The sequence below is a fragment of the Aquarana catesbeiana genome, linkage group LG03 (genome assembly GCF_042186555.1).
Source record: "Aquarana catesbeiana isolate 2022-GZ linkage group LG03, ASM4218655v1, whole genome shotgun sequence".
In the NCBI taxonomy this organism is placed as follows: Eukaryota; Metazoa; Chordata; class Amphibia; order Anura; family Ranidae; genus Aquarana; species Aquarana catesbeiana.
Window position 1 is genome coordinate 300071172 of NC_133326.1, and position 16732 is coordinate 300087903.

General features: G+C 42.1%; 1 protein-coding gene across 2 annotated transcripts in view; it reads right to left on the minus strand.

The window, feature by feature from the left end:
* Positions 1-16732, minus strand: part of PTPRQ (protein tyrosine phosphatase receptor type Q) — a 450263-nt gene that overhangs the window by 45907 nt on the left and 387624 nt on the right. For both annotated transcript variants that reach the window (XM_073620248.1, XM_073620247.1), the window contains one exon: positions 3809-3890. In XM_073620248.1, the coding sequence (XP_073476349.1) occupies positions 3809-3890 (82 nt within the window). The remainder of the gene's footprint in view (positions 1-3808; positions 3891-16732) is intronic.

The window sequence follows — 16732 nt, forward strand, 5'->3', positions numbered from 1 at the left end:
ATTCTCTAAGAAGGATGTAAACCATTTTAGAGCAGAATCTGTAGCTCCTGCAACTTCAGCGAGGTGGACAAGTAAAGTATTGTGGTCCACTGTATCGAATGCTGTGCTGAGGTCTAACAGTACCAGGAGACTCGGTTCTCCGTCGTCTGCTGCTTCAAGGGCGTCGTCCCATATCTTCAGAAGTGCTGTTTCTGTGCCATGACCTGGGCGAAAGCCTGATTGCAGAGGGTCCAGGAGTTGGTGTGAATCCAGGTGGTGTTGTAGCTGCTGTACTACTGCTTTCTCTAGAATCTTGGAGATGGTGTTGAGGCTGGTTATTGGTCTGCGGCAGTTAGGGTCCTTGGGGTCGAGATTGGGTTTCTTTAGCAGGGGTTTGACGATGCCTTGCTTGAGGGAGGTTGGCACAATCATCCACCCGGACCAGGTTGGGTTTATTTCGGGTAGGCAGGGACGAGGCAACAGTATTAAAACCCTCCTATTAGTCCAGGAAATCAAAAAGAGCGGAATCCCAGGTCTACTGCTATCTATAGATGCAGAAAAAGCGTTTGATAGAGTAGACTGGGACTTCATGATGAGTACGCTTGAGGAAGTAGGCTGCGGGGAGAGGATGTGTAAATGGATTAGGGCATTGTATTCAAGGCCGTCGGCGAGAGTAAAAATAAACGGGACCCTCTCTGAGCCAATCGACATGCACAATGGTACAAGACAGGGGTGCCCAATCTCCCCTATGCTTTTTCTGCTGACACTAGAACCCCTCCTTTCAAAGATAAGACAAAATAGGGATATCAATTGGGTAGTAATGGGTAACACAGAATACAAACTCGCTGAATTTGCAGATGACATCCTGTTGTACATAACCCACCCAAGGACTTCCCTCCCGAATGTTATGGCCACCCTGGTAGAATACGGAAAGTTATCGAACTTTAAAGTAAACCCAACTAAATCCGAAGCATTAGAAATAAACCACAGTAAGGAAAGTGACTACTCTTATCAAAAATATTTCCCCTTTGTGTGGGGTAAAAAAGAACTGAATTACCTGGGTGTAAAAATCACTACATCAATGGAAACGCTATACCAAGCGAATTTTATCGCGCTGTTAAATGAGGTAAAAACCAAACTAAATAGAATACATCTAGGTCAACTATCCTGGGCGGGAAGAATTAATGTATATAAAATGGTTTTACTACCAAAAATAACCTATAAAATGCAATTGCTACCAATAACATTGCCACACACATATCTTAGAAGATTACACTCAATGTTAATAAAATTTATTTGGAGGGGAAAAACACCAAGATTAAAATTTACACAATTGATTAACGCTAAAGGTAAAGGGGGGTGGGGAGCACCAGACATAAGGAAATACTATGAAGCTATCACCCTAGCCAGAGTTATTGATTGGGTTAAAAATAAAGAAAAACACTGGGTAGTAATAGAAAATAAAATTAGTAATACTAAATTGGACAAGATTATATGGATATCACCCCAACAGAGAAAATACAGCACTGAAACCCATGAAATCACTAAGCATGCACTTAAGATATGGGACACCCTACACAGAAAGGAACACTGGGAATACAATTCACCCTTAATGCCACTTAAAGACTTAGAGCAGTTTGCACCAGGGAAAGAGGAATGGTTTGGCAAATGGTTACTAGAAGAAAACATACAATTAAAAGATGTAATGTGCAGGGGTAGAATATGCTCATTCCAAGAGCTGCAGGATAAAAGAAATATGATAGTTATAAACCCCTGGCGCTATAATCAATTAAAACATTATATAGATTCCCTACCGCGACCAATTAGATCGATGGATAATTTATTACCACTTGAGAAAATTTGCATGGATAAAAAGGAGAGAGGGGGCTTCTCCCGGATATATAAAGCGCTAGTTGAACTTGGAAGGATAGATACCCCGGACTGTATAGGGAAATGGGAAAAGGAGTTAGAGAGAACTCTCACAGATACAGAAGTCTCACTGATCTTAAAAAGAGTCTCAACTACATCGGTTAATAGCAAATTGTTAGAACTAAATTTCAAGTGCCTGACAAGAATTTACCTGACCCCGGATCAGGCCCATAAAATACAAAGGGATAAGTCGCAACTTTGTTGGAGGGGCTGTTCAGAATTAGGGACAATGGCTCACATTTGGTGGCTATGCCCGGAAATGAGAATATACTGGGGCGAAGTGAGAAAATACATTAAAGAAATCACTAATTTAGAGGTCCCAAACGATCCCTGGATATTGTTATTTCATATGAGTGAAATGCCCACTAAAACATATCTCAGAACACTATTGCCACATCTTATTGACGCAGCCAAGAGCCTAATCCCTAAGTATTGGCAAAAGAAAGAGAGACCAAAGATGAGGGAATGGTTTAATAAAATTAATGAGATACAGTGTCTGGAGTATTTAAGGTTTAGTGAAGGGATAAAAATGGGGGCCTATGAAACTAAATGGAAAGTGTGGGAAACATTTAAAGAATCCCCAAAAGCGTTTGAGATGTGGTCCGCATAACCCAGAAATAGGGGTCATCGCCCCAGAGCACGATATAGAGGTACACCCAAAGCGGGAGCAGACAGGAAGAGAGAACGGGAGGTCAGAGGAGAGGAACGCAGAGAGATGGATGGGGTACGGTCTCGGGGGAGGGGGCGAGGGGGGGTATCGGTAGGAAGGAAACATTAGTAAATGTTAGAATGAATACTTACTTGTGTTGTTTGGTAATATATTGATTTGGATTCTTAAGCAAGCTCAAAGCCACGATGATGTGAGGATAAGATGGGAAAGAAATTTGAATTTTAAATAATTGAAAAATCATTTCCCGGGAGAAACTTTCTAACTGAAGTGGCAAAAAAAAAAAAAAAAAAAATAACCATTTTCCAAAATTCAAATAAAATCAATACAAATTTGAATAGAATAGAAAGAATAGAGTAGAATAGAATAGAAAATAACACAATAGTATACAAAAAAATAACAGAATAGAATAAATATAATCATCTTCCTATTCTAATCTATTCTTTTCTATTCTATTCAAATTTGAATTTAATCTATTTGAATTTTGGGAAATAGTTATATTCTTTCTAGTCTATTCTTTTCTATTCTATTCTATTCTATTTTTTTTAATTCTATTCTTTTCTATTCTATTTTATTCTTTTCTAGTCTATTTTTTTCTGTTCTATTCCTTTATTTTCTATTCTATTTTATGCTCTTTGGAAATTGGAAAACTATTCAAATTCGAAAACTTTTCAAATTTAATAACTATTTGAATTTGAAAAGTATTTGGAAACGATTCAAATTCAAATTATGTCCATTTGTTTTTTGTTATTTCGGATTCGTTTAAATTCTGTACTATTGTAATTCGGAAATTCGGATGCATCCGAATTTCCGAAAAATGAAAATTCATCTGAATTTTAATTATATAATATAATTGGCTGCCTATATATATATATATTTTTTCCTCATCACACTCATGTGTTTAGAACAGAATGAAAAAAAAAAAAATTACTTGCCGATATCATACAAAATACAGAGTGAGATTAAAACAAGTTGTATTTAAACATAAGACCCAGCTAACCCATGACCCAAGATAATTTTAGCCCTGTCCAAGTAATTTATTCCTTGGCATAATGTAGCTTGTAAAACCCAAATTAGTGTAATATTACCCTCTAAACAATCATTCTGGTAATTGGGTATTGATTATCAAGGCCACAGTTTCTCTTGGTTTCACATGCTTAAAATGGACATGAAATGTGACACATGAAAATGACCGGAGGCCCTGCGATGTTGCGACAACTGTTAGGAACATACCGAAAATTCTTCTTGAAACTTTACGTTGTTATTAGCGCATAGCTCCTCAACATGCTGCAGGAACGCTTTCTTACCCACAGGCCTAGGCAGAAAGGACAAGATTAAATTACATCCTGTAATGGCCTCACAATAACACCAAGCCTGGAATAATCATATATTTGGTTTCCTAACATATAACACTATTTTAAGTGCATCTTTTCTGTACAGACCAGGGCTTACAAGTTCAGCGTTGGTCTAATTCTCATAATAACATGAGTTTTCAGCCTGTGTAAATATCTCAGAATGACTTCTCAAGCTAAAACACACACATGCAAGTTTCACCCTAGAGAGAGACAAAGCATTTCTCCAGTTACCATGCAATTAGTCATGCTTTTATGATTTATATGCAGGTTGTCCTTGTAAACGCATGAAAAGGCACCATACATTAACACTCATCACACTATTAAATCCACAGGCTCAGAATAGAAGGGAAAAAAACAAAAACAAACTTTGGTCAACTTACTTGAGTGATTTCCTATAACTAAGTAACCTGCAACAGAGATTACATTTAAATATGTCGATGTGGTATAGTTTAGCATCCAAAAAGTATTTTTGCATGCTGCTGCTACTTAATATTTATAAATGTGGTATCCATTGTATAGCACACGGTATATGCCTAACTGTTACAGTCATACACATACAAAATGAGACTGTTTGACATCAAAAAACTTCTACTTATTTATTTATTCTAGTTGGTTCCTTAACAAAGTTAGCTGTATAGTTTGACCAGTTGAAAAAGACATACAGGCATACCCCACTTTTAAGTAGACATTGGGGTTTATTTACTAAAGCTGGAAAGTGCAAAATCAGGCTCACTTCTGCATAGAAACCAATGAGATTCTAACCTCGGCTTCTTCAATTAAGCTCTGGTAATAAAACCTGCAAGCTCATTGGTTTCTATGCAGAAGTGAGTCTGATTTTGCACTTTCCAGCTTTAGTAAATAAGCCCCATTGTGTACTTAAAAGTGGGGTATGCCTGTATTCATAATCTATGCTGTATACTTAGCTCTGCTATAAAAGTACTAACATTCTCACGGGCAAGGTGAAAAGAAGAAACAAGAAAAATGATGATGTCTCTTTTTGAAATTTGAATGCAAACCTGTGAAATGTTTGGTAGAAATTGATATAAAAGCTACCTGGCTCAAAAAACAATGAACTAAAGCAAAATGGCCAAAACCTACAATAGGCAAAGATTTTATAATGCACATTTATTTTTGATCGCCACTGTTGTGTAAAGAGGGATACTAATCTTGCTTTTTCTGTTAACAACTGATTTATATCCTTGATACATGCAAATAATCACAATAGAATATGTGACAATTATTAAAATGCAGTGAATTTAAAGGTTACAAACTAATTGAAGTAAGTGGTGAATGGGATCCTTAAATTCGGTTTTGTAAATATGATTGATTGTACAAATTAAAACAAATCGTTTGAGAGGGAATGGAAAACGAAATAGTTTGGACCGCTATATATAGGCTCTTTAGTAACATACCAGTAGCAGTCTAGGGTACTGACCAGAGTACTATACTAAATGAAAGAGAAGTTAATTTTCATTTAGTAAATTAGAAGAAGTATTGCTTACTTCAATCATCCAATTGTGTGCAAGAAAACATCAGTTTTTGTATTTATTTTGTTTTGTTTTTTTGGGGGGGTATATTTGCTAAGGAATTTTTCACATGGCTTCACCCCATTCACTAAGCTAAGTGAAAATTCTCTTTGTGATTTGAACATGCTACCCTACTTTGTAAATCGAGTGTACTTTATCTTCATTTACTACATCTTCATGTAAATCTAAACTCGAAAACAAAAAAGTACTAGAAAAAGAATCGCTCCTGTGCACAAGTAGATTACCAGACAGTCTATATAATGTCACAGGCCTTGCTGCCCTCAAGGATAGTGGTATCCTAACAATCAAAGATAAAAAAGGAAAAAAAGGGGCGCACCAGCCTTGTGCATTATCCTTTGGATATGTATTTATTTATTAAAAGTGATAAAAAAGAAAACTACTCACAAACAACTGTAGAATACTTGCAATATAAATAATCACAGAATAGCAGCAATCAGTCTGAGATGAACAAGAGAAAATCACATAGCTGGCAGTGGCCCCTGTGATTTCCTCTGTGACTTCTGGAGCGTATTGTTCGTCTCAGACTGATTGCTGCTATTCGGTGATTATTTATATTGCAAGAATTATACAGTTGTTTGTAAGTAGTTTTCTTTTTCATCACTTTTAATAAATACATATCCAAAGGATAATGCACAAGGCTGGTGCGCCCCTTTTTTTCTTTTTTACAAAAAAGTACTTTATTGCAGTTCATCAGTCCTTAGCTGCATTATTTTTCTTCCTCCTTTTGATCTAGCATTTATTATGATTTTATCACAAATTACACACATACAAATTATTTTCTATTAAATCTTAAAGTGTTTGTTACCCCAACATGCCATATTCCTGATATGTGTCTGCTATACCATGTACTTGTATAAAAAAGTATTCTGTTATCTTTGTATTGCTTCCTTTATGTGAAATCTCTGGTATTCCTGCCAGTCCCTCTGCTTTCCTGTTAAAAACTGACCACACTAAGAAAAAGAGCACAGCGTGGTCAGTTCTTTATCTATGCTGGGAACTCAGTGTGCTCTCCTCTAATGATCAGACTTGTCCTGACATGCCTCCCCTGCACAGCCATTCACTGGGAAGCTCAGTGTGCTGCTGTGTCTCTTCCCCCAGCTCTTATGCAGCTGAGAACAGAGGGAATGTGATCACTTATAAAAAGGGGGAAAAAAGCATTTCAAATATAACTATACACAAATGTTTTGCCTTTCATTTCTATTTTAAAATCAATGGGTTGTTTTACTTGTTTTACAAGGTGGTCGTTTACAATCACTTTTAATACAAAACATTGAAAGATCTGGTAAATAGGTACATGAATACTCCAACTATCTGAATGGAATTTAGAGGCACATTTATGTAGCATTCTAAACATATTCCCTGCTTGGAATGTATGTCTGGTACAAAGCACAACCTACTGCTGTTGGAAATATCCTAAATAACCTATATATCCTGAAAGAACATGGGTCTTTATATTGCATGAGTCTATATATTGCATGTTTTCTTCTGTAAGTATACATCTGAAGAAGGGGCCTAGATCTAAGATATGAAATGGTAATTTCATGCTCAGCCACTTTATAAGCCCTCTGTATGCCTACTTCTTTATGTGCTACAGAGCAGATGTAAGTCATTCTTGCGAACAGCAGATAGGAATCACAGTTTTTATCACTGTATCCTGCAAATGTCATAATGGTTCAGAGCTTAGCACTAAGAGCAACAATATAGTAAAAGGGTAATAGGGCTTAATTAACCTCCCTGGCGGTATGATTATTTCGGATTTTAGGTGCTGAAAGCGGTACAATTATTTTGCATGGAAATTTGGTGTTTTATATTGTAGGTCTGTAAATCTTAACAATAACACACTTAAATCTGTCCAAACCAGAGTCTAGTAGATATCCCGGGTATGATAAAGTTTGAAACACAAAAACATAAATTATAATATAATAAATAAAAATAAATAATTAAAAAAAAAAAAAATAGTAATAAAATACATTTCCCCACAATTCACTATCGCTCAATTCTGCAAGTGTTCTAATTTACTATCGCTGTTTTCTAGCTGGTCTAAAGCCACTTTTGACGTAAAGGGACACTTTTTGGTTGCTATGGACAATCTCCAGTTTCCAGGCAGAAAGAACAGTGTATATCATGTAAAACTGCATGCAGGGCATGGGCCAAAGCACTGGGGACAAAAGGGATGTGAAATCATTTCATACAGTACTGTAATCTGTAAGATTACAGTACTGTATGTGTTATGATTTTTACTTTTTTTTATTTTGCCGCCAGGCTCCGCCCCCGTGCGTCGCGCCGCTCGCAGGGAACGGAGCCTGGCACGGAGAGGCTTCGGAGGAGGACGGAGTCCTCGGACACTGCGGGTGACATCGCAGGATCCCGGGGACAAGGTAAGTAAAGCCGCCCCAGGATCCTGCAATGCGATCCCGAGTGTGGCTCGGGGTTACCGCTAATGGTACTGAATTTTAACCCCGAGCCACACTCGGGAATACCGCCAGGGAGGCTACGCAGATTGGCAAATGTATGAAATGTCTTCTGACGCAAGTTGCTGATGAAAGTCTCTTGGCTGTAACATCCACTATGGTGAGTAAAAAGAAACAGATGTTTTTGAAGTGTCAACATTAATATTTGTCAGATTATTAGGATGGTTGATAAAAGTGAAAGTGCAGATCATTAGGAATGAGGTTTGGATTGGCCACTGCCATCAGTGTACAAGAAAACTCAAGGATTTGTAAAGTTCGTGAATTGTGGTCAACTGAGTCACAAGAATCATTAATTTATAGGAACGGATAATCCAGCCCCCTTTCTATTCAAGTTTGGGCTCACAGCAGCCATATTGTCAGTGTATGATGGAGATGTTAGTGAGAGCTGACAAGGCTGTGAAGTGAGAGATACTTTTTTTGGCATTGGTACTTGTCCCAATGGCAGTTTCCAAATTCCTTTGCTGTTTTTTTGACAATAATTTGCTGATTAGCCCTAAGAATGGTCAGAATTGAACAACAACATTTTCTCTCACCCTCAGACTTTAATGGGATTTGTTTCAAGCAATTTTTACAAAATGGTTCACAAACCGAACCCAGGCAGTTTTACTACTCCCTGCAGATTATTGCGGAACCAAAAACCTCATACACATACATATATTTGGATGTGCATGTGTTTGCATTCATCTGTGCATGTACATGGAGTTGGGGACTTTAAAAAAACTTTTTTGTGTGTTTTAAAATTTAATTAATTAAACGTTATTTAAAAAAAAAAAAAAAACAAATTTTCATTATTGATGTCACAAGGGGACTGATAAGCCCCCTATGTGATTGCGTAGTGCAGGTGACTTTAGGAACCTGTCGCGGACACTGGCTGCAAGGACCTTTTTCTGTCCACATTCACCCTGTTATTTGGTATTTCTATATTAATCTTTTATTTTTTTTGAACTTGCCCAATACATGATTCTTGAAAGAGCTGATCACATTAACCTGCAGAGACGAACTGTCTGGTCACCAGGTCTGCCTTAAGTGTTGTGTTAATTAACATGTTAATTATATTATTGTCTTTTAAGTTTTTGCTAGAGGGGAGGGGGGAGTGTCCATGAGTCAGCCCTACCTCGTTATCTAACCCCTTGTGTTAAATGTGTATAAAAAGGCTGTGTTCTGTCCAATAAAGCAGTCAAGATTCTACAAGCTATTATCGACTAGACTTGTATTTACTGCAGCTATAATATTATATCTGTCTGATGGTCATACTGGAGTAAGCGGTGTTATTGACGGAGGCACTCAGTGGAGTGTGGGATAGGATCCGTCACAATTGGTGGCAAGCTCTGGGATGCTCCTCTTGCCTAGGCACACCCAAATCACCACCGGGACCCCCTGCTCCTAACAGCAGATGGAACATCACTACGCCAGACTCAAGCGCAGCACCTTGAAGGATCTCTTGGAAGCCCGTGGAAAAGTCTCCAGCAACAAATCCAAAGCGACTCTCATCACCGAACTAATGGAGATTGACCAGGCCAGTAACCCACCAGCAGATACCTCAGAGGCGGCAAAGTTCCAGCGTGACGTCCAGTGGCGACTGGCCTTGTATGGTACTCACCCCCCGCAGGAGGTTATCAGTCAAGTGTTAACAGAGGTGTCCCAGCTGCGAATGGCTGAACTCCAGCGGGACCAAGGAGCGTCAGTTATGTTCAACCGGGAAGCTCCAGCGGCCCGCAAAAAGCTACCCTATGCCGCCTTCCGCATGTTTCAAGATAGTGAAGATGAGATGGATGTTTACCTGCAAATGTTTGAGCGTCAATGCGGTCTCCAAGGTGTCAATAAAGCAGATTGGGTCACGCTCCTGGTCAGCCGTCTCACAGGAAGGGCTGCAGAGGCGTACAATAATGTCCCTGATGAGATCAGCCAGGACTATGACCGGGTAAAAGAAAGACTATTGGCTCGCTTCGGCATTACTCCAGAGGCACACCATTTGAGGTTTCGCAACCTCCGCCGAAAGGAGAGAGAGCCTTACACAGAATGGGCTCATCAAATGACCCGAGCAGCGGGGAGTTGGATGACCGGGCGCCAAGCTGTTACCATGGCAGATGCGCTCCAGCTAATCCTCCTGGAACAATTCTATGATCATACCCCACATGAAGTTAGAGACTGGGTAAAGGATCGGCGGCCAGTCACAGTAGATGAAGCTGCCACCCTAGCTGACCAATACGTGGATTCAAGGCGGACTGTACAACCAGAGCCTAAGACCCCAGCTCGGCCTGTCCCCAACATTCCACGGAGCGTTGCCCCTCCACACCAGCCGTCAATCCCCGGCCCCACTCAGCTACCATCTTCACGAGGAAAAGGGGACCTCTGCTACAGATGCAACCAATCAGGGCATGTTAGGAGGTATTGTCCGCAGAATGTTTCCAAGGACGCGCGGAACAACAGGCCCCTTGGACCTGCCCGGGCTGCTGCACACTGTCTGGAGAGAGATGATGTGACTTACCCAAGCGAGGAGAATATTGGAATTCTACATGAGGCAGACCCTGTGCAAGCTGCCACTACAGATAATCGTTTGCACCATCGACAAGCCGTGTGGATTAATGGTCGGGCTGCCCAGGGACTGCGGGACACGGGAGCTACTATTACCCTGATACAGTCCCGAATGATAAACCCGGCAGAGCAGACGGGACGGTCTGTGGCTGTGCGGGTGGCCGGGGGAAATGTTATGCGGGTCCCCACTGCCAGGGTTCACCTTGATTGGGGTTCGGGGGCCAAAGAAGTGGAAGTGGGAATAATGCAGAACTTACCTGCAGAGGTTTTGTTGGGCAACGATTTGGGACGTTTAAATTCAGCCTTCTCCCTGGATGTATCCCCGGAAGCCTATCCTGTTACCACCCGCCAGCAAGCCCGGATGGAGGTGCGCTCCCTCGAGGACGGGACCCAGGTAAGACCTGTCACCCCTGACCTAGACTGTACTACCCCAACTAACCCTATCCCGACTTGGGCTTCTCCCCAAGAATTTGCTCAGGCAACTCTTAGCGACCCTTCCTTAGCTAGCTATAGGGAAAGAGCAGGATTGGACCCTGGGGGGTTGGAGAGGGAGCGAATAGAGTGGGTCCAGGGATTACTCTATCGGGTTACTGAGGGAAAGACAGCCTCCCATCCATCCAAGCGGCAGCTGGTTGTGCCGCAGAAATATCGTCATGACCTGCTGCGCATTGGGCATGACATACCCTTAGCCGGACACCTGGGGATGTCCCGGACCCTCCACCGTCTGACTCAGTCGTTTTTTTGGCCGGGGATTACAGGGGATGTCCGACAGTATTGCCGGACCTGTGACACATGCCAGCGGGTGGGTAAGCATGGGGGCCCGCTGAAAGCTCCCCTACACCCTTTACCGATCATTGATGAACCCTTTAGCCGTGTTGCCGTAGACCTGGTTGGACCATTGCCCAGACCTAGTCCTTCTGGGAAGAGATATATCCTTACTGTGGTGGATTATGCCACCCGGTACCCGGAGGCCATTCCCCTGGCAAATATCCATGCAGAAACTGTGGCTGATGCTTTGCTCCGGATCTTTGCCAGGGTGGGTTTCCCTCGGGAAATCATCTCTGACCAGGGGACCCAGTTCACTGCTGAGCTCACTCAGCAGTTATGGAGGCTGTGTGGGATAAAGCCCCTACAGAGCTCTCCCTATCACCCCCAGACCAACGGACTGTGTGAGAGGTTCAATGGAACACTGAAACAGCTGCTTAGGACATTTACAACCTCTCACAGGGATTGGGAGAGATATTTGCCACACCTTCTCTTCGCTTATCGGGAGGTGCCGCAGGAATCTACCGGGTTTTCCCCATTTGAGTTACTGTATGGGAGGCGGGTGAGGGGGCCCCTAGATCTAGTCAGAGCCCACTGGGAAGGGGGAATTGATCCCCAAGGGTCCTCTATCGTAGCATACGTTCTTGAGTTTAGGGACAGACTGAAGGAGCTCACGGACACTGTCCAGGAGAACCTTCGGGCTGCCCAAAGGCGGCAGAAACGATGGTACGATCGTACTGCTCGGAACCGCACTCTGGAGGTTGGGCAGAAGGTTCTTGCCCTCAGACCAACCAAGCAGGCAGAAACGATGGTACGATCGTACTGCTCGGAACCGCACTCTGGAGGTTGGGCAGAAGGTTCTTGCCCTCAGACCAACCAAGCAGGACAAGTTACAGGCCACTTGGCAGGGACCTTACCGGGTTGTGGCAAAGCTCTGTGACACAACCTACCTAGTGGCTAAATGTTCGGATGAAAGAGTCCGACGGACCTTTCATGTGAACATGTTGAAAGCATACTGGGAAAGATCAGGAGAGGTAGCCGCTATATGTGCTCCAGCTGTGGAAGATTCTGAGAATCTTCCCCTGCTGGTGTTCCCGGAGCTAAATAGAATTACTGCAGGGATAGAGATGATAAAGCTTGACGACCAGCTAGGGCCGACGCAGAGAGAACAAGCTAGACAGGTCCTTAGTCAGAGAAGGGAAATGTTCTCCACAGTCCCTGGGTACACTACTATGGCAGTGCACCGTGTGGAGACCCCGGGACAACTGCCACTAAGACAGGCAGCTTACCGGATACCTGACGCAGTGAGAGAGGGGATGCGTCATGAGATTAAGGAGATGCTTGAATTGGGAGTCATTGAGCCATCCAGCAGCCCCTGGGCTTCCCCGGTGGTCCTTGTACCGAAGCGGGATGGCACAACTCGCTTCTGTGTAGACTACCGCAGATTAAATGAGTGCACCACCACTGATGCTTACCCTATGCCCCGGGTCGATGATCTGTTAGATCGCATTGCTCGGGGAAAATTCCTGACAACCCTTGACCTATGCAAAGGATACTGGCAAATTCCTCTGGATGCGGAATCTATTCCGAAATCGGCGTTCATTACCCCATTTGGCTTATACCAGTCTAAAGTAATGCCATTTGGGATGAAGAATGCACCGGCGACTTTCCAGAGGATGGTAGACCAACTCCTTGATGGCCTCCAGGACTATGCTTGTGCATATCTGGACGACATTGCGATCTACAGTGATACCTGGGAGGACCATCTGGTTCATCTGGGTGTCGTGCTAGACCGCATCAAGGCTGCAGGACTAACCCTTAAGCCAGAGAAATGCAGCATAGGGATGTCCGAGGTACAGTACCTTGGACATCGAGTAGGCAGTGGACAACAACGACCTGAGCCTGCTAAGATTGAGGCCGTTGCCAAGTGGCCAACCCCCCGTACTAAAACCCAGGTCCTGGCGTTCCTCGGCACAGCTGGGTACTATAGGAAATTTGTCCCGCAATATAGTTCCATCGCTAAGCCCCTGACAGACCTGACTAAGAAGCACCTTCCCCGACAGGTACTGTGGTCCCCTGAGTGTGAAGCTGCCTTCCAACAATTAAAGAATGCACTAACTTCAGCTCCTGTTCTAGCTGCCCCTGACCCAACCAAACGTTTTTGTGTCCACACAGATGCCTCTACATTCGGTCTGGGGGCAGTACTGAGCCAAGTAGGACCTGATGGCGGTGAGCACCCAGTGGCCTACATCAGTCGGAAGCTGCTACCCAGGGAAGTCGGTTATGCAGCCGTGGAGAAGGAGTGTTTGGCGCTGGTGTGGGCTCTCAAGAAATTCCAACCTTATCTCTACGGACGATCTTTTACGGTGCTCACCGACCACAATCCATTAATCTGGCTTAATCGGGTCTCCGGGGATAATGGACGTTTGTTACGATGGAGCTTGGCACTGCAGCCCTACAATTTTACCATACAGTATCGGCCAGGAAAGCAGAATGGGAATGCTGATGGACTTTCCCGGCAAACGGAACTATAAAACTCTCCCGGACAGCCCCAAGCTGACCCGTGGTGGATCTAGTTGGGTCTGCCGGACTATGGGACAGGGGGGGGCACTGTCGCGGACACTGGCTGCAAGGACCTTTTTCTGTCCACATTCACCCTGTTATTTGGTATTTCTATATTAATCTTTTATTTTTTTTGAACTTGCCCAATACATGATTCTTGAAAGAGCTGATCACAGTAACCTGCAGAGACGAACTGTCTGGTCACCAGGTCTGCCTTAAGTGTTGTGTTAATTAACATGTTAATTATATTATTGTCTTTTAAGTTTTTGCTAGAGGGGAGGGGGGAGTGTCCATGAGTCAGCCCTACCTCGTTATCTAACCCCTTGTGTTAAATGTGTATAAAAAGGCTGTGTTCTGTCCAATAAAGCAGTCAAGATTCTACAAGCTATTATCGACTAGACTTGTATTTACTGCAGCTATAATATTATATCTGTCTGATGGTCATACTGGAGTAAGCGGTGTTATTGACGGAGGCACTCAGTGGAGTGTGGGATAGGATCCGTCACAGAACCTATTTGACCAACCATGCTACCTCTACACTATAAAAAAGCTGATCGATCACAGACTGTGTTTAAACCACTTCTTATCCAGCCTAAAAGGCCAGGAATTAACAGCTCTAAAGCCAGAAATTCTAAGAGCTGGGTGCTTCTGGGTTCATACTGAACAAGGGAGATCAGCAAACGGATGTTCTCTTCCCATCCTTACACCCATCATGAATGTCTCAGGTAACCAGGAGATATAAGCAAGCCCTGAGGAAGGAGGGTAGAGGTTAGGTAGGGGAAGGGGGTGGTTTGTAGCAACTTCATGAACATGAAGAAGTGAGTGGGCTGCTTTACAAGCACCCAAATCACTTCTACTACATAGTCAGCAAAAAGAGTAAAAATGTAAACAGAGTCCTGGCTGAAGTTAGTTTTCATGCCAACGCTGGTCCTTACTTGATCCAAAGCATTTTGTAAAAATTTAAAAAGGTAGCAACAGTACTGAAGTGCAGTTTACCCAAGCCTTGGCTGTACATAGGGACTTGATTTCTGCTAAGGTTTAAATTAAGTCCTGCTCCTCCTGGCATTAAGCCTACTCCCTGCCCTTCCACTGTTAAATGTTACTTTGCACTAAACATTTGATGTTTGACAGTTTTGCAGCCAAATTAGAATAATACCTACTGTTCTCACTTACACAGCATCATTTAAAAAAATGCTGCTTACATTTACTTGCTCTTTTCTGAAAACTTCAAAACTGAAGTTTTCCTTTGCTATGCAGAGGGGACTGGGGAGTTAATATGTACCACAATCTATAGAGACACAAGGCTTTTCCATTGTATGTTAATAAAGTGAATCTTGTTGTCAGTGGTAACAGCCTGAATTTTCTCTCATTTTAATTGTGTACAGGAGGTTTCAGGCTGCTCAAGGCCTGCTCCAAACAAATATCCAGAAAGCTAATTTTTTTTGTATTATTATTTTTGAGTATGCTATGAGAATTGAAACATTGTGGGGTTTTCTAAAATGTGACTGCAATACTGAAATACACTTTAAGTCTGACCTCTGAAAAAATTAAAAACAAACCCTTGTAGTGAGGCCACTTTTGTTTTTCTAGGGGAAACTGAAAAACTAGTCAATTGTCCTGCATTGTGAGTGAGGACACCGAAGACTTGCCCACAACCTGGATCGTTGGAGAGTGGAGAAGAGCACCAGCTTCCGGGAGAGTAAGGGATAGGGTTACTGTAACTGTTTTTCTGTTCCTCCTTGACAAGTAACCCTTGCAGTGCAGGGTGAAGTCAGTTTTTATTCTACTCAGTTTTAATCTAGACTTTGGCATCAGATGTTCAATGGATAGCCCTTCATTATTTGAATGCAAACCGACACAAGGCTTCCCTACCAAGGAATATCCATGGTTATGGCTCAGGGTATTGGTAAAATCAGCTTTTACAGAAATTTTTAAATGTCACAAAAGATAAATTCTTTTTTTATCTGGTCCACTGCTTGAAAAATGTGGACAGCACCAAGTTAAGCAATTTTCTACAGTCTGTGTAATATACACACACAACTGCTAACGGATTGCTGTCTTTGTTTCCTTTTATATATAATTCGACATCCAACACCCTGTCTAAGTAACCTTTACCTCTGTACTCATAGACTAACAAATGTGTCTGCAGTGGGAACACTGCTTTTTTTCTATGTCAACCATAAAAATCTAATTTATGGATACATGTGGCCAAATACTACATTTTGCTAGCTTAAACTGTATCGGGCTTTTTATATTCAAAATACTATGAATTTGTTTTAACTCTGGATATCCTTTGCCTCGTATACAATTTCATGTCTGGGTTTTTAGTCTAGAAAAGGCCTTATTCCACTCATATTACAATTCACATATCCACTGAATAACCTTAAATTTCTGGTGCCAGAACTGATGAATGTCACAGTGTCATATAAAATAGAAAATTGATTACTTAACTGAGAACATTAATATGGTATACGAAATATATTGCAAAAAGAAAAAACAGGGATTTTTAAGGCACCACTCAAACCAAACACCAATAATACAACAATTATATTTTATTCAAGAATGCATAAAGAACTTCCATAAAACAACATGGCTGATATAAAATGTGGCCACAGTCAGCCAGATGTTCATTACTATAGCATAACCACTGTATAAAAGTATAAATCCTAATTTGGCACCTGTTTTATGCTTTGGGGTGGCTGACCACATGACTCCTCCCTACTTACCCTTCTACTGCATATTTAGCTGGTTGGAATGCTGCCAGCTCCGGTGTCATGGCCATCTTGTCCAGGGGGTGACTATATTGGAGGACCAGTAAAAGGCTTTCCATGTATTAGGTGAGCTTTATGTGGACTGCACATTTTTAGCAGTCCCCCAATTGGCCTACTTTTTCACTTTTTGTTTCCTACCTAATTACTTGTA